Source organism: Nelumbo nucifera, chromosome 6 (assembly GCF_055504915.1).
Source record: "Nelumbo nucifera cultivar China Antique chromosome 6, China Antique-T2T, whole genome shotgun sequence".
NCBI classification, from domain to species: domain Eukaryota; kingdom Viridiplantae; phylum Streptophyta; class Magnoliopsida; order Proteales; family Nelumbonaceae; genus Nelumbo; species Nelumbo nucifera.
The window spans coordinates 19,951,906-19,974,369 of NC_142654.1; the positions used below are offsets into that span (position 1 = coordinate 19,951,906).

The following is a 22,464-nucleotide window of genomic DNA, read 5'->3' on the forward strand; positions in this document are numbered from 1 at the left end:
ATACCTTATTACCAATATCCTCTTGAAATTAGGAGACCCTCTGTCCCCTTACCCTTTTTATGGTGAATATACATGCTTTATTGAGCCTGTTAAACTCTATGGAGATCAATAGAGATAAGCTATGTAGAAGAGGTGCTCCTATCACACTCATCTTCTCTTTGTTGATGACTATCTAATCATGTGCAAGGTTGACCTATTTGCAGAATTGTTAAGAGAGAATAAAGATGGCCAAGTTAGGTGCTCAGTTCAATAAAGAGGCGCATAGAAGGTAGAGAAAGATGCTACTACAACTTCTAAATAGGAAGTAAATGAATATAAAGGAAAGATATCTAGGGGCAAAGCTCTACTTCAAAGGTAGAACAATTCTCACCATCAAGAAATAATTAAAAAATTACAATCAAAATTTGTCAATTGGAAATCTAAATTCTTTCTCTAGCTTATAAAACCACTTTGGTCAAAGGCTGCCTTGCAAGATTTGCCCACATACATGATACGTTATGGCTTCTAACATTCTTCCAAAGAAAACTCTATCTTGAATGGGATGGATCCAGAAAAAAGAAAATAGTGGAAAAGGTCAAATTCCAGGAGTTCTCTTTACAAATAGCTTGGGGAAAATATGTAGACCAAAATCTAAAGAAAAACACACTAAGAAAAACTCACATTTCTATTTTTTATATCTTTTGAAGGGCAGTCCATCCCTCAATTCAGATGCAGGCGGGATTCGATCCCAAGTCTCTGCTACGACAAGCAGGAAACCTTACCAATCAGCTGGTTGATACTTTGCACTTTTCAATTTATAAAAAAAAAGGCAGTTTACTCTGCTTCATGGAGGAAGGTAGTGGACATGATAAACTGTAAGGTGCCCTTTTTTTGGTAACTTAAGATGGCCAGGATTGATTACCAAAAAACAGGGATGGCCAGGACATTCATCTGTTGGATCTTTGGATTCCATCTTTAAGAGATGGGATCCCAAAGTTGGATGAATCATTCCAAAATTAGCCCCTATAGGAATTTAGGACAATGATCTATTAAGACAGTGAAGTTGGAATACCTAACCCTCAGATAATTGATCAAGCCTGAAACTGTGAACCACATCATCTAGCTCCCAACCTTCCATCACCTTGCTGATGACATGACTCTTTGGAAACTCTAAAAAAAGCTATTTACTGTGTTAAATCTAGTTACAAGTTATTGTTTATTATTATAACTTAAGGCCTTCATCGTCAAGTTCCATAACTAATTGGAATCTCATATGGAAAGCAAAAGTTCCTAAGGTTTCAATTATTCATGTAGAAAGCTTGGTGGAAAAGCATAAAACAAAACCCAAGTTGTGTTTCAATTATCCATTGGTTATATATATAATTTAAATTTGGATCTTGACATGTCAGTAGTTTTTAACCGTAGCCGTCTCATATAATATATATTATAAATACAAGGTACCAATCAACTGGTTGGTAAGGTCTCATGTTGATCGTAGCGAAGACATGGGATCGAATCCCGCCCGCACCTAGGTTGGGGGATGGGCTATACTCCGTTGTGTAGCCCTTCAAAAGAAATTGGTTTCGGTTCAGGATGTTACCAATTTAGTTTAGAAAAAAAAAAAAGTCCTATAAACACCCCTAGAATCTCATGATAGACTAGCTAATCTTGCCCATATTGGCATCAACCCGTCGAGGGCGGTTCTAGATAGTGCTTTTACTAGTTATTTGTTTGTGATAAAAGCAAAAACAATATAATTTTGCTTTATGTGTTATAGTTGATTTTATTTTCAAAAACAAAACCAACCATATTGTTGAACCCCACCTAAATCAAACTAACTTCAATGTGAAAGCGAAGGGCTGGCAGAGAAATAACCTGAAAGTTCTGTTTCACTTTAGGTTTGAACTTTGAACATATGGAGATTTTTTAAAGGCTTGGAGCGCCAAGGAATTACACTTTTATCATATTCACAGTACACTTGGGTCCAGTAAAGAAGAAAGAATGGGCCACTTTGTATCAAAGTTGTGTCCTTCTAGCTTTGGTGGGCCTTTCCGGAATGTAAAGCCCAGATTCGAGACCGTATGTCCGAAACAAACTCACTTGTTCGCTGATTTCTCCTTTCCAACCAAACGGAACCTCTCCCACTTCCTTGTTGGCTCCTTCAGCACTTCATCTTCTCTAGTGTACCGCTTTCCTCTATCCATATATCTATGCATGAGAGAGACACAGAGAGATAAAAAATATCTTTTGTTTTTTTTCTTAATTTTTCTCTGGTAAATGAATGAACGCTGCTGTTCATAGAATTACATTTTTTCACAGTAAAAAAAATAAGAGAAATCAATTAAGAAATGTAGAAGAAGATAACAAATCGGCATTCTCATCTCCAGCGGAGAGAAAATTCTTGACCGCATCCCTCATATCTTCGAACCCATCGGCAACTTCGAAAAACTTGATCACTCTTCGAAGCTCCTGATCCTGAAGATCATCGATAAACGGACGCACAGGAAGTGCGTTCTCAGGCTGGAAAACGTATGCATTCGGATTGTCATCTACAATCACTACCCTCTTCAGATCTCTCCCCACTTCAGACAAGTCCTTCACGAACTTCCCATCCATTTCCTTGCACGAATCTCTGTAGAGCCGATGAGAGATTAGCCCCTTCGGGTCAATCTTATCAAGAACCAGAGACGCGTATTCCTTCAATCCTGCCGTGAACACGACGATCTCGAACTTCCCTCCGATGGCTTCCAACAGCTCATCGACGCCCGGACGCTTCAACACGTAGAAATTCATCGTCTCCCCTCCGATCGACGGCCGCACAATGAAATCGTACTTCTCCGGCGGTGGGTCCGGGTTGGAATGAATCAAAGTCTCATCCAGGTCCAGAAAAATGGTCTTTTTCTCGGGCCATGGCAATGGAGGAAGGTATTTTCCGAATGTGAGAACCCGACGGACCAGACCCATTTCATTCTCTGGTTGTTGTTCGTCTTCTTGGGGAAACTTCTTAAGCAGATGAAACCCTTGTTTGCGACGATTTGGGGTGCTGATACGAGCGAGCTTAGTGAAGAGCTTGATGAGACGACGCTGGCATGTGAAGAACGAGTTGTTGATCGAGGAGAGGACGATCGACGAGGCCTTCGCGACGCTCTTCAACGGTGACTTCTTCCGGCGACGGCTGCGGCAATCTTTAATGGTTTTGGTCGGAGTTTTCTTGATGACTTTGGACACCATTTTCGCTCTCTGGCGGAGGGATTTTCTTCTGCAGTGTTCCGAGTTCGACAGAGAGAGAGAAGGAAAATAGTTGGGGGAGTTAGGGGGAAAGAGAGAGAGAAAGGTAGTTGAAGAGAGAGGCTGGGAGAGGGTATCAGTTCGGACGGTGACGATCGGCTGGGAGGATATTTGAGCGGTCAATAGTCGCTTGGGAGTTTGAATTTTTGGTTCGGTGCAACGGTACTGAGATCTGGCTCGGAACCGAAGCTAACTAAAACCCTTTTTGGTCGTTTTTGGATTTTCTTCAAATAGAAATGGAGCAGAAATAAGAATGGAACCCGACCGTTGCAACCATACAAAAATTTGAATATTCAGAAGAAAATTAGCTGGATAAATAAGAAAACATTTGTAAACGTTGTTTTCTCCAACTAGGGGATGTTTGGAACCGTGGCCATTTTTCAAAAAAGTGGTGCCACATCGGATTTACATAGGTGTTTCAACAAACGCCCATGTATCTCATTGTTTAGTTCAACCGATTATTAAAAAATAAGACATGTCTTGAAAATCGAGACCCCACCGAATCATGAAATCGGTGAACCATTTCCCCCAATGGTTGACTGATGTGTATCCTATGTGGTGCTTACCTATCAGCACATACATGAAAAACGGTGATAAAAATCATCTTACCAAACAGCATAGTGCTCACTACCTACATGGCAGAAGCGTTTTTTTGTGAAAAACGGGTCTTAAAATCATTGACATTTTTTCTTGAAAATCGGTCCCAAAAAATGCCCATACTTCCAAACACCATGTAGAAATCTCATTATTCAATTTGAATAATTTTTCACATTTATTATCCGATTTTATTTCTTTAATCAGCACCCCTTAATTCTATTTCTCACCCTTTAATAAATAAATAAATACTGTATGAGTTTTTTTTGGTAGAAATTTTGTGTATAAATTTCAGTAAATCTTCTTTGACTGCTGCCTCCATGTTGATGTTATGGCAAATTTGTGTTTGTCTACCAGTATTTTCAGATTACTTATTTATCATCATCATCTGTGTCCATACCACTAATGCATAGAGGTGCAGCCTGGAAACTCAATTTGAATAATTTAGTAATTTACATTGCAATAATAATAATAATAATAATAATAATATACATATTCAAAATATATAGTTATATTCTACTATAATTTAAATTTTTATTTTAGTTTCAATTTATACATTAAAAAATAAGATTTGAGACTAGAAAAGGAACTTTTTTTAGGAAAAAATAGTGAAGCAAGGCACCTTTGGCACTTGGAAACACATAGGTCTCAACAAATTGCTCAAAAAAAAAAAAAAAAAAAGATCACCCTACTTAGACGACTAAGTGCAAAGTTATAGTCTTTGAAAGTTTGAATTTGTGTACAGTTAAAAAAAATCAGAAAATGAATTGGTTTCTAAAACTGGGATCAGCTCACCAATCTTTTTGTTGGACGGCTGGCTGGTTTTTTAACTCATTCTAATAATGGGGGGTATGACTGAACTGGCCAAGGCCCGGGTCATGGTTCAACAGGTCCAGTTTTCTGAGAATTGCATTAATTCCGGTCTTTTAAGCCTGACCCATCCAAACTTTAAAGAATGTTCAATCCAAGTCAGCCCAATTTTCAGTCATACTAATGCAAATTTGCCCCTCAGAGATTGTCACTACTTTAAGATCACACACATGAAAATATTTCCAATTGTTACATGAAACTAAAAATTATTTAACTTGAAGTTATTTAAGTTATTTGCAATCCAAAAACATCAACTCCAAGTTACTTTCTTCTAATTAAGTATATATAATAAATCCATATTGTGAAGAAGATGAACTTCAACTCCATGTCCCAATGATTCTTTAGTTGAGATGATCAGTCAGCATCACTCCAAAACAAGTGTAGGATCAATTCTACGGAACTGCAGGCTTTCCATGGCATGGCTAGTTTGAGAAGACGCATATCATGTTGGAATGGGTTTTTGTTGAGGAGATCCTAACTTTTGTTTGCTAGTGTTTGATTGGTCTAGTGTGTTTAGGACGGCTTTGCAATTTACTTCCTTGACTGATCAGTTTATTGATTTTCTGTTCTCTGACCTGCTGTTGAGTGAAGTCTCACCTTTCTGAAATTTTGAGTTGGTTTAATTTTCTGTAGCTTGGTATTTTATTTGGCATGCGAGAAGTGATAACCTTTTTTTTGCTAATTTGAACCCGTCCCCTTAAAAGCTGTTATTAATTAGGAAAATAAATAAGGTTTTCAGTTTTAATTTCTTGAGGTTGTGATTAATGCTAATAATTCTCAAGATGTTGATTTCTAAACTGATGAGAGAACAGAAAAGTATAGGTTTTTTTGGTTTTTGTATTTTGGCTAATGAAAATTCTTTTATTGTAGCTGCATCTTAAGATCCCCTGGAATAGAGGTGTAAAGTGGGCCGTGCCAGGCTGATACGCTATGGTCCGTAGGTGGTTCGTACAAAGAGCGGGATGTGCTATGTTGGCCCATGGGCCGTCATGGGCCGTGTCACCCTATTCGGTGAAAATTTTGGGGCAAAGCTATTTATTTAAAAAAATGACAAAAAACTTAAAATTTTAATTTTATATATAATTTTGTGTATAAATTATATAATTATAATTTATATAACTATATATAAAACATGTATAAATAGGCACAGCCCGCTTGGTCATGCCGTGCTATGCCGGCCCATGGTCGTGCTGGGCCGGTCCAAATTCTTGCCGAACCACGGGCGACACGGCCCGATGTATACCTCTTCCCCGGAAGAAGAGCTGGGTGTAATTCGCTGTAGAAGAGGGGTGGGAGAATATAATAATTGTGGTCTCTGATTCGAAAATTGCCATTGATACCTGCTCCAGTTGTGGTCAAGATGTTTTTTTGGTCCTATCAGGATAGGGTGGATGATATCTTCAACTTGTCTAAAGGCATGAGTGTTCCGGTTAGAGGAAACGTTTTACCAAGATCTTGATACACATTCTCTAACTGTGAACTCCTATGTCAGTAATTCTCTAAAAGATAGTTTAAACTTTATTAAAGGGTCTTTGACGCCATTGTTTAAAGTTGCTAATTACTTTTGATTAAGGGTATCAATGTACTGGTTTTAGATTGGACCCGTCCAGTCTAAAATCAATTTGGACGGATTGAACGGACCAATAAGACATATAGGATTGGATCAATCCGGTTTAAAATATTTATTAGATTGGATTGGATTTGGTTCATTTGTAACAAATTTATATTGGATTGGCTTGGATTAAGCCAATATCTGGTTCGTTGATATAAGATAAGAATATATGTGTTAATGGACTGGATTTGGGTTGAAACCTATCTAAATCAAAATGAATTCGAACAGAATAAATGGTCCAGACATTGAATTGGACCGATCCAAATTGGTCCAAATCATTCATTGGATTGAATTGGACCTGATCCATTTATAATGGACTCACATTGGACTGGATCAGATTGGACCAAATCCAGTCCAATTGACTCTCCTAATTTTGATGATCAATATGTACCAGCCGACTGTATCATAGAGCTCTTTTTTTTTTTAATTTTTCTTGCTATAAATTTCGCTTATATAGGCTTCTATCTCCCTAGAGTCCTAGACTCCAAGCCAATGTACAGTACACATCCAGTCAATGGACCGGATATTGGTCCATTTCTATCTAATACAATATGAGTTCAATGCAAATGGATTAGATCAGGACCAGTCCAATTCAATGTCTGGACTGTTTTAATTTATTCTTTCCAACCAAAACATAGTCCATCCACACCTGCGTTCCTATCTTCTATCAAGGGACCGGATATTGGTTCAATCTGACCCAATCCAATATAAATGCACTACGGATGGATCAGGTCCAATCCAGTCTAATAAATATTTTGAACCATAAAATCTAGACCTGTCCAATTCAATATATCTTATTAGTTTTTTCAATTTGTTCAAATTGATTTTGACTTAGACGGCATCCAACCTAAAACTTGTCAATCGACACACCTACTCCTAGGCCACTATAATCCCGTGAACCAACAACAACCACTGAACGATTGATATGGTCCAAGGCAGACAATGGGTGGATAAGGTTCAGTCATTCCATCAACAAAAGAGTACCATGTTTGACAATAAGCTTTGCTTGCTATTTGGGACAGTTGCATGTGTTTGATTTTGTCGTCAAGTTTGGCATCACTGACTTGTTGGCTGGTGTAGTAGGGGGAAATCAGATTTGCTCCTCCCGGGTATCACACCAACCTCACAGTACATCACAGCCTTGCATTTGCATTGGGAACATCTTTTCATGAATAATAAAATTAAGTACAGGAAATGTCTTAAATGCACAGTTGAAAGTCTTTGAGATTGGTGTGAAACACCCTCTGTGAAAAACAAATCCGAATTCAGTTCGGGGTTTAGATGGGTTTGGAAACAGGATTTGTACAAGGATCACCCGCCAACCGAACTGGTTTTATCTTAAAAATGGCTTAGCCTGTTGGTCGACCCATGTAGTATATGTCAATTTTTGGATCAAGACTTAAGTAATTGTCAATTTTGTATAAAATTTAGTTTAGAGGGTTCAGAATGAACAGAATATGAAGGGGCCTTTGATCACAAAAAGACAAGAGGTAAAACGTAGTCCATATCCCTGTGCTTTTGCACCAAACAGACTACGTTTACATTTTTGTTTTTTTGGCTCAGTTTGGAAGGAGTATAAATATTACGTAGAATGCAAAATTTTGTATTTTGTATGTATTTATATTATACATATTTGTATTTATATTTTTTTCAAATTGAGTCTGTGATTTTAAAAGATCAAGTGGTGACAATAGCTTTGCCGAAGGCCGGGTATTTAACAAATTTTAAGGTCTGATCTATTTGTAGTGCAATTTCATCTGCATTATGATGGTATTCTTCTCACTTGCGCTCTCATGCGTTGATTTGATTTTAAAGCATTGTTCGGAAGGAGTATAAATACAAATATGTATAGTGTAAATCCTTGTATTTTGTATTATTTTGCACTGTTTTCAAAATTGGACTGGATCGGATGGTTGAACCGGAAAAATCGGGAACCAGTTACCTGATAGGTTTCGTTTTCCTCAAAAACTGTTTTTTTCCTCAAAATCGTTGATTTTAGTCAGCAAACCGCTGAATCAGCCGGTTAACCATTCGAATCGTTTGAATGATTTTGACTGTTTTCCAATTTTTTTATTTTTTTTGTCAGAACGGGCTGGTCGTTCGGGTCGAATGGTCAGACCGTTCAAACCGATAACTAGACCCCAAACCGGTTCGATCACCGGTTCGTTTTTAAAAACTATGTTATTTTGTATGTATTTGTATTGTACATATTTATATTTATACTCTTTCCAAAATGAGCGTAAAGAAGAAGAAGAAGAAGAGGATAAGTAGAGGGATGACTGATTTTACTAAAATCAATTCCTATTGATATGGAGAAAACCTACTTTTAGTATACGTAAAATTTGCTTGGTTCTGATATATAATTGGCTTAGTAGATAATACCAGTATTCTACGGTTTGGTTGGAATCAAATTGAACCAGCCCAGCCGCTCAGTAGTCCGACCGGTTCTGATAAATTAGGCAACTAGCTGAAATACAGAATTGTATCCAAATTTTAAAGAAGAATCATGGGATGAAGCGCCAATAATGTTGAACGGTCTACGGATTAGATGATGATGGCTCAAGCATCAACCAAATGAATCAATCTTCTGGTCTATGAAAGTGTTTGGTTTTGTAATTTATAGGTAGATAAGACGACTTTTATGACCCATATATAGAAATTCTCATCTCGGTCCAAACGCAACCTTAGATATGCACTTATCATCAGTCTCTGTTCTATGACCTACCATCTCCTGCATTTTATTGTGGGGTCAGGTTTCAAGTTGAAGAACTGTCGTAAGCATGGCGTGTCCCTGTCACAGCATATCACTTGGCAACAAACTGTATCTTATTAGATGGCTTTATCGAGTGAAGATTGGTTGCCACGTGTTCCGTGTTGAAGTTGACACGGTGGTTAGACAATGTCAGTATAGCTTTTGTTTTACCTACAAGGCTACAATATATACACTTTTGTCTATAGTAGTAAATGTGTAATTGCACTTGCACGTAGCATTATTTTAAGTATTTTTAAGACAAAATTATTTATAATTCATGGATAATTTCTGAATGGTTATAACTTATAAGTGAATAGTTTTTAAACAGTTATAAATGGGCAGTTTCTTAAATGAGAGTAAAGGACATATATGCTCTCTTTTATGTCCACTGTGTGCTTTGACAAGATGGGTAGAAAATGTTCAATAAAAATTTTAGAAAAAAAGAGAATTTACTCTTTTATAGATAGTATAGATATAGATATGCACGCACACTAGACTAGAGGTTGATATTAGGATTAATTAAGTTGTGTTTGGTAAGAGAGATTATTAGAGGTTGATATTTGGATTAATTAGGCTGTGTTTGGTAAGAGAGATGATTAGATGTTGATATTAAGATTAATTAAGTTGTGTTTGGTAAGAGAGATGGTTTATTGATTTTCCTTACCTTACACATCGATTGGTTTGGCAAATCATTTTGAGAAATGAAAATCCATATTTAGTAAATTGTTTTTTCAAAAATCAATAGGGGAATAGGTTTCTTTTGATTTTTCATGAGGGGGACAATTTTAAGGAATTTTTAAGAAATAATTTTCTTTTAGGAAAAAAGTCAAAAACTGAGGATTCCCTTTTTGTTTGGTTCAACTATGATATGGAAAATATATAATATCTGAAAAACAACTGACGAAAACTAGAATCATAAATACGATAGCACTAATACAAATGCATACAAGTTTAAATGAGAAAAAATTGCAAAAATTGGTCCACTTTTGCTTTGGATTTTACATTATCTTCAGGTTTTATTTTACTTTATCTACCATGCAAAGTTGCAAACAAACAAAATAAGGCAAAACATGAAACAAATATAAATCAAAATTTGCACTGAAACCATTTACACTCGTATACTTTTATATCAGTGTAAATGAAATTGCACTACAAACACACAAATCGTAAGACTTTCTCTTAAGCTCAGTTTGGGAAAAATATAAATACAAGGTTTAGAAATACAACATGCAAGATTTTGCACCGAATACATTTGTATTTGCACTCTTCCCAAATCGAGACTGGTATTTGTTTCAAAAGAGTGCAAATACAAATATGTTCTATATACATATTTGTATTTGCAACTGCAATTTATATTCAGTGCAAAACCTTGTATATGATGCTTAAACTTTGTACCTACACTGTATATATTTGTATTTTCAGTCTTATAGCTTGACATTTCCCTTGAATAAATTAACATATATAGGAGAGAAATCTCATATGAGAATGAGAATCAGCTGATAACCAAATCAAGGGAATGAACTGTTAATCTTGTGAAGGAGGGTTGTTGGATGGTGGTGGTGATCAGTGGTGGGGCTTCACTGTCTGATGTGAAAGATGATTGAGATGGACATCTTGATGGAAATCAATGGTGGTGATTAGTGCACAAATAATGCAAACAAAAACTATTAGTAAGATTAGATTCATATATACTTCGGAACTGCAATCGAGATAGGCCACCTCCAATTCTAAAACTCAATGGGTTTCATCCCAAACGACAGGTAATCCGTGACTGACAAGTATGATTTGGCGCTTTGTCCCCAAATAGGCACTGTCTAGAAATTTTCTTGAATTAATTTTCAATGACCAGGACATCCCACGAACATCTTAAGCTGTCTAGAAAATTTTCTAATTAATTTTGTTTAGCATCCTAGAGCAGAAGGAAGGAAAAAAAAATAGAAGTAAAATTCCTGGTTAGTCTTCAATATGGAGCCCTTCACTTGATAAGGCACCCTTATGTCCATTAGATTGGTGCAAACTGCCAGTGCAAGGTGGGGTATGGCTCATTAAGTGGATTCCAATCTGAGGATTCAAAAGGTAGGAGCCTAAAATTAAATACACATCCATAAATAGAAATTAAGGAGAAAAATTGCAAATTACAATTAAATTCTCATTTTCTGCTACAGTTTCACACCTTCCATGAAATGGGTTATCATGGCAAATGAGAAGGCAGGAGGTCTGCTTTATGTAGTTTTTCTACATCAACATCATGGGCCCTAAGGCTATGTTTGGTTTGAGAGAAAATAAGAGGGAAACAGAATGTTGAGGAGGCAAAGTTTTTAACAGAATTTGTGAAATTCCTTGAAACTATCCTTCAACTTTCTGTGTACTTTTCTATCAAACCGATCCACCAAATGATCAGAACAAATGGGGTTGGTGGAAATTGGCAACATCCTGTTATAAACCGCCAAAAAAATTTGACTTTCATTGCATGGAAACAGTCAGAATTAAAAAAGAAAAGGTGAATTTACTTTATTCCTTCATCCCAAATGTTTGATGGGTACCTACTGATTGGATCAGAAATGGATTCAATTCCTATAGGGTCTTAAATTCATGAACCTAGACAGACTCATTTACGATAAGGTCCGATCCAGACCCTGTTAATCATGGTGGGTAGTCGGGTACCCGTTGCTACCTACTACTACTAACGTTTAGGAGAGCTCTCGTTATTGCTCTCTCCTTCCTCAACATTCATATCTTTTAACGATTTCCATTCAAGTCCTAATAAATCACATTTTGATGAAGAATAACAAATGAAGATATATATAAAAAAGAGATGTCAGTTTGTGACCCCACCCTTCCTCATTTGTTCTCCTTTGTGTTTTGGCTTCTGGATCTCCATAAATTGAGCTCCATCTTCTTGGCTCCTGCCCACTTTCCCCAGGGTTAAATACATGAATTCAATTGATCATTAATTCTCTGACTCCATCATCGATCATTTCTTTATCTTCTGTTTCTTATCTTTGCTGGGTTAGTACAACTGATAGTAGTATAGATGGATGAGATCTCTGGAACTAACACAACCTATGAAAACTCCATGGAGGGAGAAGCTGTAGTGAACTTCAAAGACAATGAAGTAATTCCTCAAAAGGTGGATGATCAGAAAACCAGCAAAGATTCAAGCTCTTGTGTATCTGTACCTTTCCTGCAGAAGGTCTCTCTCTCTCTCTCTTCTTAATATGAATTTCCATTTTACAAGTTCAACTCTGCATCGATCTGGTCTTAAAATTTGATTAACCATGTTTGTCACTATTAATTCAAAACGGGTGCAGTTGGTTGCAGAGGTGTTTGCAACATATTTTGTGATATTTGCAGGGTGTGGGGCGGTGGTGGTGAATTTTAGCAGAGACAAAGTGGTGACATTCCCTGGGATCTGCGTAGCGTGGGGACTGGTTGTGATGGTCATGGTCTACTCCGTCGGCCACATCTCAGGCGCTCACTTCAACCCCGCTGTCACCATCGCCTTTGCGACCTGCCGGAGATTCCCATGGAAACAGGTAATGTTTAATTAAACAAGCAATAGTCCGTTGGAGATGGGCATTAATAAGCTTTATAATAATTAGCTTAGTTCAGTTGTAAATCATGATTTTGATGGGATTTGTCACGTCTAATTAGAACATGGCGCAAATTTGCATGGTCAACCCACAGGCAAGCCTCATCTTCTCGTACAAAGCATATGATCGATCCATGCATTGTTCCCATGAGTGTAAGATTAATCAAGACTACCACACGATCGAGGAGATGTAAGATCTTTTAAGGGTAGTAAGGGTAAGCACTTGAGGAGATCAACCACTTCTTAAAAGAGGAAGATAAACTTTTGAGAACTTATTGAAAGATAATGTGGTTGAACAAACATACCTCAGAATTTAAGTATGTTTAAACTTTAAACTGTGACATAGAGACAATCCTAAGAACCTAAGAACCCTACTTTGAAAATTGAAATAATAGGTCTTTTGAATGTGCTTTAGGTATTTGGTACGTGCCAGGCACCACTAATAAGCCCCCCCTTTTCCCTCAAATTGGTGGTTGCAGAAATCGATTCTGCGTTAATGTTGGAGTGAACCAGCTAATATATTAATTAACCACCCTTGGGTTGATAAAAAGTCTTTAGAATTAGAAGGGAAATGAGCATATAAAACTATATATCGACCCATAAATGTATATATGCGCATGTTTCTGTATTTTTTAGTGCAAGTATTTTTGTATATGCATATTAATCTATCTATACATGTAGGCATGTATTGTATGTCAAAAATTTTATATTTAAAGGCATTTCTTTTTTTTTTTCTGAAGCATGATAAAGATGTTTTTTTACACAAGCCCAATACCTGAATCCAACCCGACGTTTTAGGGTTGGGGTTCAACAACTTGAGTTAGGTTAGGGCTGATCTCAACCCGACTTAATCTGGCCCAACTTGCACCCCTAGTATGAGTTTACCTTCATATGAAACCAAAAGAATAAAAAAAGGGAAAGACACTGATTTACTTTTGACAATATTTTTGATATCCAAGGTTTAAAATATCAATATGATACATGCCTAATACAAGAGGTATTGTATAGTTTCAATGATCATTGATATGAAAAATATTGAGAATTTGACAGTTTAGAAGGGGCACAAATATAAACATGTAGAGTGTAAAACCTTGTATTTTGTTTATATTTATACTCTTTCCAGAGGGAGCGTTGGGGGGATGGGTATTTCATCCCAACAAACCTATTTTCAAGTACCAGACTAAAAAAAAGAGTATCAGCAGCATTCAAACATGTTCCATACTCAATTTATATATATATATATATATATATATATATAATTTTTCAGGCATCGTGCATTTCCGGTATCTTTATTTTGATGTAAATTACAAACAAAACAACCTTTACGCCGTAAAAGCTAAAAGGGATGAAAATATATTTTATTTCTAACTTTTTTTTGTCTCATTCCGTTTGCCTTTCCTAGCTAGTATCATTTTCTATTTGGCAAATGGTAATTGACAAGTAAGTGTTGATGTAGGTGCCGGCCTATATAGCCGCACAGGTCCTCGGTGCGACGCTTGCAAGTGGAACCCTTCGGTTACTATTTGACGGGGATCATGTCCACTTTGCCGGAACCATGCCGACGGGGTCAAACTTCCAGTCACTAGTTATGGAGTTCTTAATCTCTTTCTATCTCATGTTTGTTATCTCCGGCGTCGCAACTGACAACCGAGCGGTCTGTTCTTACTTCTCATCCACATTCTCCACTTGTTCAGTTGTTCAAACCTTCAAACCTTGCGTGGCCCAGGGCCCAGGCTAGAGCTGTCAATGGGTCGGGTCTGGTTTAGAACCGTTTCAATTATTAATTGAGATAATCGTGTCTGACCTGATTATATTTAAGATTTATAATTATTTATGATAATAATAATTTTATTTTTATAATATAATCTTAATAAAAATTGATAATAAAATAGTAAATTGTTTATATGTTGATAAAACAAGTGTTTTAGCCAAAATTATTTTATATAATATCTATGTAAAATCGACCCTTTTGAACATAAAATATAATAAAATTAAAATAAAATCAAGAGAACTTTATATATTAATAACTATATAATAAAGTTTAGAACAGCAAGAACCAGCCCCAATCCTTTTATTAATTCGGACAAAACCATACAAACCAGAACCAACATAATTGATTCAGTTGGTTTCGTTTAGATCAAACCTGAATTGAACCGGCCGGACTAATTTTTCTATCTTCTTGATCTCTTATGATGTTTCAGGTTGGAGAGCTTGCTGGACTTGCCGTGGGAGCTACCATTTTACTTAATGTGCTCATTGCAGGGTATCTTATTTTATTTACTCACAAGATGGTTTGATCTGAATGGGTTAACATGATCACTATCATTTTCTAGAAATATGACGGTGAAAGGTGTTTGTGCTTTGATTGGACAGGCCGGTATCTGGGGCATCGATGAACCCGGCTAGGAGTTTGGGCCCGGCCATTGTAACAAACCGGTACAAGGCGATATGGATTTATATGGTCGGACCCATTTGTGGGGCGGTGTCAGGTGCTTGGGCCTATAATATTATCCGGTTCACCAATAAACCATTACGTGAGATCACTAAGAGTGGTTCTTTCCTCAAGAGCTTTAGACGAATTACCTCTAATTAAAAATTAACAGAAGGGGTTACTTCCTTTGTTGCAAGTATGTAACCTAGGCAGACACTGGATCAGACCGGATGAGCCGGACTATTCCATATAGCTCTTTAACCGATCAATTTGATATTCTTATGGTTCTATATCTTTTCATTTTTTTTCTGGGCTACCTTTTTTTTTGTTCAAATTGACGTAATCTAAATAGGATTAGACATGATACCAAAAAAAATTGGGGTTTTTATAGGTTAGTCCACCCCTATACATCTAGAGCTCCACTCTAGGGGTGGACTGAATCTTGACCATGGATTGATGCCAAATACACGGGCAGGATGCGGTTTATAGGGGGGCTACTAGTAGATTAGGAGAGGACTGCAATTCAGATTTCTGAGGGGGATTGCAGTCCAAAAATTAAAAAAAAAAGGATTTTTGGACTGCACTCCCCCTCAGAAATCTTTTTTGCAGCCCCCTCCTAGTCTACTAGTAGCCCCCCTATAAATCACATCCTGCCCGTGAATTTGGCATCAATCCACGGGTCAGGTTTCAGTCCACCCCTAGGTGGAACTAGGATTTCTTAGGAGTGGACTGAATCATAACCCCCCCCCCCGAAAAAAAAAAAAAAAATTGCAGCAAATCAACCAGTATCATAAAAGAGAGAATCGAGTGGTATTCATCAAAATTCAGTGTTTTGATTGGTACCATGTCTTTCTAGTATCATAGATTTTCCCACTTATTTAACTTAATCCATTTTATAGTGCAAACTTTGTTTTCCGCCCCTTTTAATTTGTTTTGAAGTAGAAGGAAAACAAAAGTTTTCACTTTCATGTGAAAGAGAAGAATATATAACTCAGAACTTCCATCCCTTCTACAATGGCATTGAAAAGGAACATTTCAGCTCCATGGGGTTACATAACGGGGACAAGATCTGCAGATCGGCTTGCCCAGTATGAAGAATTTCATTTACATCGTGCTTGGATTATGACTTTGGCCGATTGAAATTTTAACAATTTCCGACCCAACCCAATCCAAGTTGTAGGTAGCTTTATTTAATTGCATGGAGAACAAGGATTTGGAATAAGAATCGAAATGGTCCATGTCATGTGGTTGGATGGAATTGGAATCCAATTCCTCATTGTTTTGAAAAACCCAACGATTAACTGTTTGACCCAGGAAACAGTCAGACTTCTGGGTCCAGTTTTCAAGTGGACCGCTTTTTCTGATAAAAACAGAGAGGGGATCGAGAGATTGAAATTAGATCTCGGATCTGAAATCACTGCTGAGAGAGAGAGAGCTGCGAGATCTTACTCGCCGCGCGAATTGGGATCTGCTCCTCACACAGGGCGCCTCACAATAACTTCAAAAGCATATCCCACCATGCATTGAGAACATTTCTCATAAATAATAGCACATAAATACGGGAGATGTTTCCAATGCACGGTTGGATGTGCCCATGAGGTCGGTGTGAGGCGCCATGTGTGAGGAGTAGATCCGGTCCCATCCAATAGTAGTACAAATTATTAAATTAGTAAAGAATGTTTTTTTAACGATGACACATCACACATCACCAGGAGATAAATTAGCAAAGAAAGATTTGATGCCTTGATGGTAAGGAAACAATAAAAAATAGTTAATACCCACCCATCAGAAGAAATTGGCTGTAGAATTGTGGATGTAGTACCTAGAGCATAATAAACATTATGGAATTCCTTATCTACAGGGCGAAGAAATTTCACACAATGAAAAGATTGTTAATCCAAAGTCGATGAAACCTGTAATTAACAGTAAAATTCTACCAAGATTCACATGCTGATCTTTAAATTTACAAAAAAAAAAATCACAGAAAGAACTTTCTCATTCCTTATTAGGACTACAATAATATACAGACGTGCAGAAAGTATTTCCAGAGTTGAATCATACGGGAGTGGGTGACATCTAGAGAAAATCAGCTTCGTTAACATCAAGCAGTGCAACCCTACTTTGGCTCTTTGGGGAAATGGAGCTTGATCAACATAGGGAGTTCAGCCAATTCAACCTGGGACTTGCCCAATAATATACTCCTCAATTTTTCATCACAGTTAACTAAGTTCTTGTTGTTTGGATCCTGCAAAAACATAACATATTGAAATTACTATCATCTCATATCAATTAGTCTTTTTTTGATAATTCCTCTCATGGCAAATTCTTGACAAGCATATTTATCCAATTCTTAGAAAACTTAACTACTTAATTGGTGTTAAGGATGAAGGAGAAAACACAAAATGCTCTACCACTTGCCTCTCAAAAATCAAAATCAAGACAACTTCAATATATAAGAATGCTTTTAGTGCGTGACCAATAGGTGTTGAGATTTTATTAACACCACCCATTTGATTATCACCGAGAACTTTGGTCTTTATAGTTTATATTGATTCATGACTAGGAATAGTAAACTTATATGGAATTATAAACGTACAAAAAAACAATTTATGAAACCTATAACAGTAACAGTTTAATGCACTGACAAACTTGTGAAATCTTTTGAAAATCATACCAGGCACCAAAGCCGAAAGTGGCTCAGCCTTTTTTTTCCCCAAATTTATCCATATGGTTCAACATCAAAACCACACGAACCATCAATTTCTCATTGAACCACATTGTGGTCTAGTACTGAACCTCTGATTCAAACAAGTTCAATGGACCAGCCTGGTCCATTTCTGGAAAAAAATAATGCAAGAACCACCGTAAGCATAATACAATGCTAGTCGAGACCTGTGCAACCACAGGCTTTGTTAAGGGAAATTAAAGCAGAAAGAGCCCTATGACATTCCCAACTGAGTTGGGTTGAGCCAGTCCCAGTCCAACCCAAGCACTTGTTAAACTCTGTTGTATGGTAATCTTCCAACTTCAGCTTCCGCCATTACCCACAGCCTCCTTAAAAATTTACTCACTAAAAGACACAACAATAAGCATTTCAGTTCAGCCACTTCATTTGGTTACCAAATGGTAGGCTCAACAATTTCCAAATGAAGTATAATTTGAGGCATGATTTAAAGAATAAAAATTTAGCTTTGTATAAACAGGAAAGCATTGAAGTTTTTCATTCTCAGAAGCCATGTTCATGAAAATTTCTAAAGACAATGATTAGTGTGAAAAATAAGGTTCCACATGGACCAGATCAATACAGCTCTTTTTTATTTTACTTTATGAAAACAAAATGTTGGCATGAAGAAAAGAAAAAGATGGAGGGATAGGAGGAAGAACCTGGAGATTATTCTTTTTTATGTAGGACCAGACATGTATAAAACAACCCAATCGAGAAATCTGAGACCGGCCAACAAACTCCCGGAGTGTTGAGGGTAAATTAACAAGATCAATCAGATTCGCAAGTTTCCTTGGGTTCTCAGTAATAGCCTTCTTTACCTTCTGCGGCAGCATCTTTCACTGCAATTCAAACCAGTATGTCATGCACAGCTTCCTTTACATAAGGAAGAAGAACAGCATCTTTGCTCTATAATGGCTGTAAACAGGTCACGTTCAGATTAAATCTACCTATATTTGAATTCTATTCTATTAATATTTAATATTCAAACCCAAATGGAAATGCTTTTTATAAAAATAAATTTCTACAACTTTAATAATATAAGCTTTTGATAAAGAAATAGGCTTGCCTCTAAATGTACATGAAATGTAAATATTTTTTTTTATTTACTTAAATGTCTTAAAGCACTAAGCTGCCTTGAGAAGAAATATACATAATTCAAACATTATTGCAATAGGAACAAACGTTACCACATGTTGTAACCTTGTATTATTGAAGACAATATTTCATGGCCCCATAAATTATGAAATGCACAAAAAAAAGTTGTCTACAACGACTTATAAGCAGAAAATGCATGAAGATGAAAATTGTGTGAGAGAATGAAAGGGCAAAATGTATGAACATTCAAGTGTGAAAATTATAGTGCTAGGTTATTGAATCTTAATTGTTTCTTAAGACTAATAGATAGATTTTCATGACAACTCTTTAGGGTGATCTAGTCATATAACCTGAAGGCTTTTAAATAAAAAATAACTGATGTAAAGGCTTATTTACTTTTTTTTTTCACTTTAAACATATTAGGTGCTAACTTACTCAAAGACACCTAAAAATATGAAAAACTTCTTAAAAAAAATGTATAATATGTGAATAATTTGGATATCAAAAAACAGAAATTCATTACTTTTTTATCCACTTTATATATAAAAATATTAGTATATTTGTAAACATGCATGATTTTGCAACTGATTTTGCTTGAAGCTCTTCCCTTCTCCTCCATGCCATCTTTGCAGTTACATACGTGATTGATGATTCAGAACAGCCCACATCAGCACCATACATTTGATCCTCTTCACTCATCACTGTGTGAGAATATGGATACCCCTGCTAGGCATCCATTATTATTACTATTTCATTAAAAGTAAATGTTAAAGGGGTTGTTTCTCTTTGAAAAAATCCATCCTCTTCCCCTTTCTCTCTGTTTGAACTCTTCTAACTGTTTTCTGAGTCTGCTCTCATTATTCATGTAAAAAGGGTTTTACCTTAGCATTTACAGGAGATCAGATCTGCTGGCACCTTGCTTCAACGAAGTGGTGGTGGCTGTCAGGTAACAGGAGTGCCGCATGCTTCAATGCAACAGCAGCAGCATCAGGTGGTGGCATCTACCAGTGAAAGGTGGGGAACTAGAGCAGAGAAGGAGAGGGAAACAGTGTGTGTAGGAAGAGGGAGGAGAAGAGGAAGGTGTTTTGCTCAAAGAGCCCCTTTAGCTTTTAAGTTATGATTTCCTAAAACATAAAAATAATAAACGGTCTTCTCACATGATTAAGAGGTTAAAACATGTGGAATAAACAGCCGTTAAAACAGTTAAACATCCATCAAATGCAGCTACTCCAAATTCAAAGGATAGAGAGTGGACAAATGCACAAAGTTTGTGCACAGCTAGCTGTGAGTAACAGAGGAAGGAAGATTGAGAGATCATATATCAATCCAAAAGACAAAAATAAAGAAAGAATCTGCAAGTTTTATTGTTCACTAACCTCATAAAGAGACAGAGAGAAAGGCTTCAAACAGAACCTTCTTCAAGGATTCAACTGAGAATGGGTAGTTAGAGAGCAGAGAGTATAGTGTAGAAGCACAGGGAAATGAGAAATAGTGGCGATCAACTAGTTGTTGCATAGCAAATGAAAAGAGAATGAAAGATGTTGCCTCCCTGTCAGTAGGGATGGACACAAACCAAGCTTTTCATGAGCTATTCGAGCTTGGGTCATGAAAAGCTCAACTCCATTCGGTTTAAACGGTGCTTTGAGCCAAGCACAAGCCCAATATGTAGGCTCATTTGCTAATCGAGCCATGCTCAAGCCTAATGAAGCTTGACTCGTGAGGCTCGCAAGTCTAATCGAGCTTATATTATATATAATATTTTCAAATTTTTTTATATATCATAACAAATATTTTTTATATGTATAATAAGAAATAATTTATATATATATATATATATATATATATATATATATATATAATTTTTTATTTTTATATGAAGCTTGGCTCACTATCGAGCTCAAGCTGAGTCAAGCTCAAACATACAAGCTTTTTAGTTAAGCTGAATTAGAACTCATGTCTCTAACTCAAGTCGAACTCAAGCCCGAACTCAAGCCTGATTTGTTTTGCCGAGCCAAGCTCGAATAGTCAGATATTCAGCTTGGATCAGCTCAAATCCATCCTTACATGCAAATATAACAAATAATGTAACCAAAAACAGTTGAGTAGGGATGTGAACGGGTCAGATTCAATATGGGTTTCCCCCTCACCCTAATCCGACCCTCTAACGCTTTCAACAAAACCTGACCCATAGTCCTTCAATTCTATCCTTTACAGCACATTTTCTAAACATAATAACATTATTGGAATTTCCCAATTCAGTTGATGGCTCCAAGTTCAACGCCTCACTTCATCCAATGCAAAGAAAGAAAAACTAAAACAAATATGAAAAGAAAAAACTAAAAATTTTGCTGTGTTTGGTTTGAAAGAAAAGATAGGGAAATATGTACCAGACTAGCAGTTTTCCCTACCTTCTCTTTCAAACCAAACGCAATCTTAAAGTTATTGGTTAGAAACAATGTTTAGAGAACCGTACCAAGTATAAAAGGGATACTGGGAGAGGTTCACATTCACAGATCAAAGGTCCAATCGGGGTCAAATCAGATATAAAACCATGATGACGTAATAAGTAATACAAACAACATTTCAAACCTTCAATGTTTAGTTCAACAAAATTAACTATGTATATTTTATTTCAATATCTAACTAAAATTAAGAAAAGAATCTTAGCAATCACACAAGTATTCAATAATCTGAATTCAATAATTAAAAATTTATAATGGCATTCTACAAACAATTTTAAACTTTGTCATTCAACAATTTTAGAATTAGAACATGTATACAATCAATTTTAAAAGTTGCACTTGCATACAAACAACTTTAAATTTTAAAAGCTGCATACAAATAATTTTTAAATGGCATTCTACAAACAATTTTAGATTTGTTTTATCCAAATCTAAACCGAAACATGAACACAAACAATTTTAAATTTTTAAGACCACAGTTTGTTGTTGAACATCCCATATTTCTCCGAATTAGATATTAATGATTTTAAAAATAAAAAACACAAAACAGAGAATAATGGGAGAAAAAATGGTGTTGCCGCCACTAACCTTTAGTGAGATACCCAAGCTAGCCTCCACGAATGGAAAGAGTAGCCTCTTTACACTGCAACGAGTGAGACACAGAAGCCCAGGGTAACCGCTGACCTTCACTTGGCGTGGATATCGCAAGCTTGGGTGGTTAAACAGGGCATTTGACGGTGGAGACACAATAACGGAATGGGAAAAGGAGGAGAAGGAGGAGGAGAAGGAGGAGGAGAAAGAGGAGGGAGAGAAGGAGAGATGACCCACAGCTCGCAGGTTACCGTGAGGACAGACAATAAGGTGAGACACAGAAGACCGAAGAAGAAGAAGAAGAAGAAGAAGAAGAAGGGAGAGAGATGTTTATCACAAAAAGAAAAGAAGGGAGAGAGAAAGAGAACAGCGGCGATGGCGATTTCGAGTTTTGGAACATGGAAAGAAGACAAAGTGAAAACTGAAAAATGAGGGTTTTGTACTTTGGGCTTTAGAAGTTTTAGGGTCCGTTT

At 36.6% G+C, this 22,464-nt stretch overlaps 3 protein-coding genes across 5 annotated transcripts; 1 reads left to right on the forward strand and 2 right to left on the reverse strand.

The window, feature by feature from the left end:
• Window positions 1-2,224: 2,224 nt before the first annotated feature.
• On the reverse strand, window positions 2,225-3,403 carry LOC104591293 (uncharacterized). The gene has a single exon (XM_010250101.3). It carries the CDS (start codon window positions 3,208-3,210, stop codon window positions 2,317-2,319), a length of 894 nt encoding a protein of 297 aa, XP_010248403.1. The 5' UTR covers window positions 3,211-3,403; the 3' UTR covers window positions 2,225-2,316.
• Window positions 3,404-11,932: 8,529 nt separating this feature from the next.
• Window positions 11,933-15,408, forward strand: LOC104591294 (aquaporin NIP1-1-like). The gene is made up of 5 exons (XM_010250102.3): window positions 11,933-12,288; window positions 12,407-12,631; window positions 14,144-14,341; window positions 14,889-14,950; window positions 15,061-15,408. Exons 1-5 carry the CDS (start codon window positions 12,130-12,132, stop codon window positions 15,278-15,280), a joined length of 864 nt encoding a protein of 287 aa, XP_010248404.1. The 5' UTR covers window positions 11,933-12,129; the 3' UTR covers window positions 15,281-15,408.
• Window positions 15,409-16,913: 1,505 nt separating this feature from the next.
• Window positions 16,914-22,409, reverse strand: LOC104591295 (SWIB/MDM2 domain superfamily protein). 3 transcript variants are annotated; one of them, XM_088890743.1, is made up of 4 exons: window positions 21,989-22,409; window positions 19,820-19,903; window positions 18,503-18,682; window positions 16,914-17,363 (listed from the first exon to the last, which is right to left on the reverse strand). In XM_088890743.1, the coding sequence occupies exons 3-4, from the start codon at window positions 18,674-18,676 to the stop codon at window positions 17,235-17,237; spliced, it is 303 nt and encodes a 100-aa protein (XP_088746869.1). In that variant the 5' UTR covers window positions 18,677-18,682; window positions 19,820-19,903; window positions 21,989-22,409; the 3' UTR covers window positions 16,914-17,234. The 3 variants fall into 3 exon arrangements, with proteins under 3 accessions (XP_088746869.1, XP_088746868.1, XP_010248405.1); XM_088890742.1 differs by lacking the exon at window positions 19,820-19,903 and having other exon boundaries at window positions 18,503-18,758; XM_010250103.3 differs by lacking the exon at window positions 19,820-19,903 and having other exon boundaries at window positions 21,989-22,408.
• Window positions 22,410-22,464: the final 55 nt, after the last annotated feature.

What these genes read in the sequence shown, in the direction of transcription:
- LOC104591293 (XM_010250101.3), bottom strand. Translation starts at nt 3,210, where the DNA reads ATGGTGTCCAAAGTCATCAAGAAAACTCCGACCAAAACCATTAAAGAT.
- LOC104591295 (XM_088890742.1), bottom strand. Translation starts at nt 18,676, where the DNA reads ATGCTGCCGCAGAAGGTAAAGAAGGCTATTACTGAGAACCCAAGGAAA. An exon ending in TAAAAAAGAATAATCTCCAG is followed by an intron (nt 17,364 to 18,502) that starts GTTCTTCCTCCT and finishes ATGTTTTTGCAG; the next exon opens with GATCCAAACAACAAGAACTT.
- LOC104591294 (XM_010250102.3), top strand. Translation starts at nt 12,130, where the DNA reads ATGGATGAGATCTCTGGAACTAACACAACCTATGAAAACTCCATGGAG. An exon ending in GGAGATTCCCATGGAAACAG is followed by an intron (nt 12,632 to 14,143) that starts GTAATGTTTAAT and finishes GTGTTGATGTAG; the next exon opens with GTGCCGGCCTATATAGCCGC. An exon ending in TCGCAACTGACAACCGAGCG is followed by an intron (nt 14,342 to 14,888) that starts GTCTGTTCTTAC and finishes ATGATGTTTCAG; the next exon opens with GTTGGAGAGCTTGCTGGACT.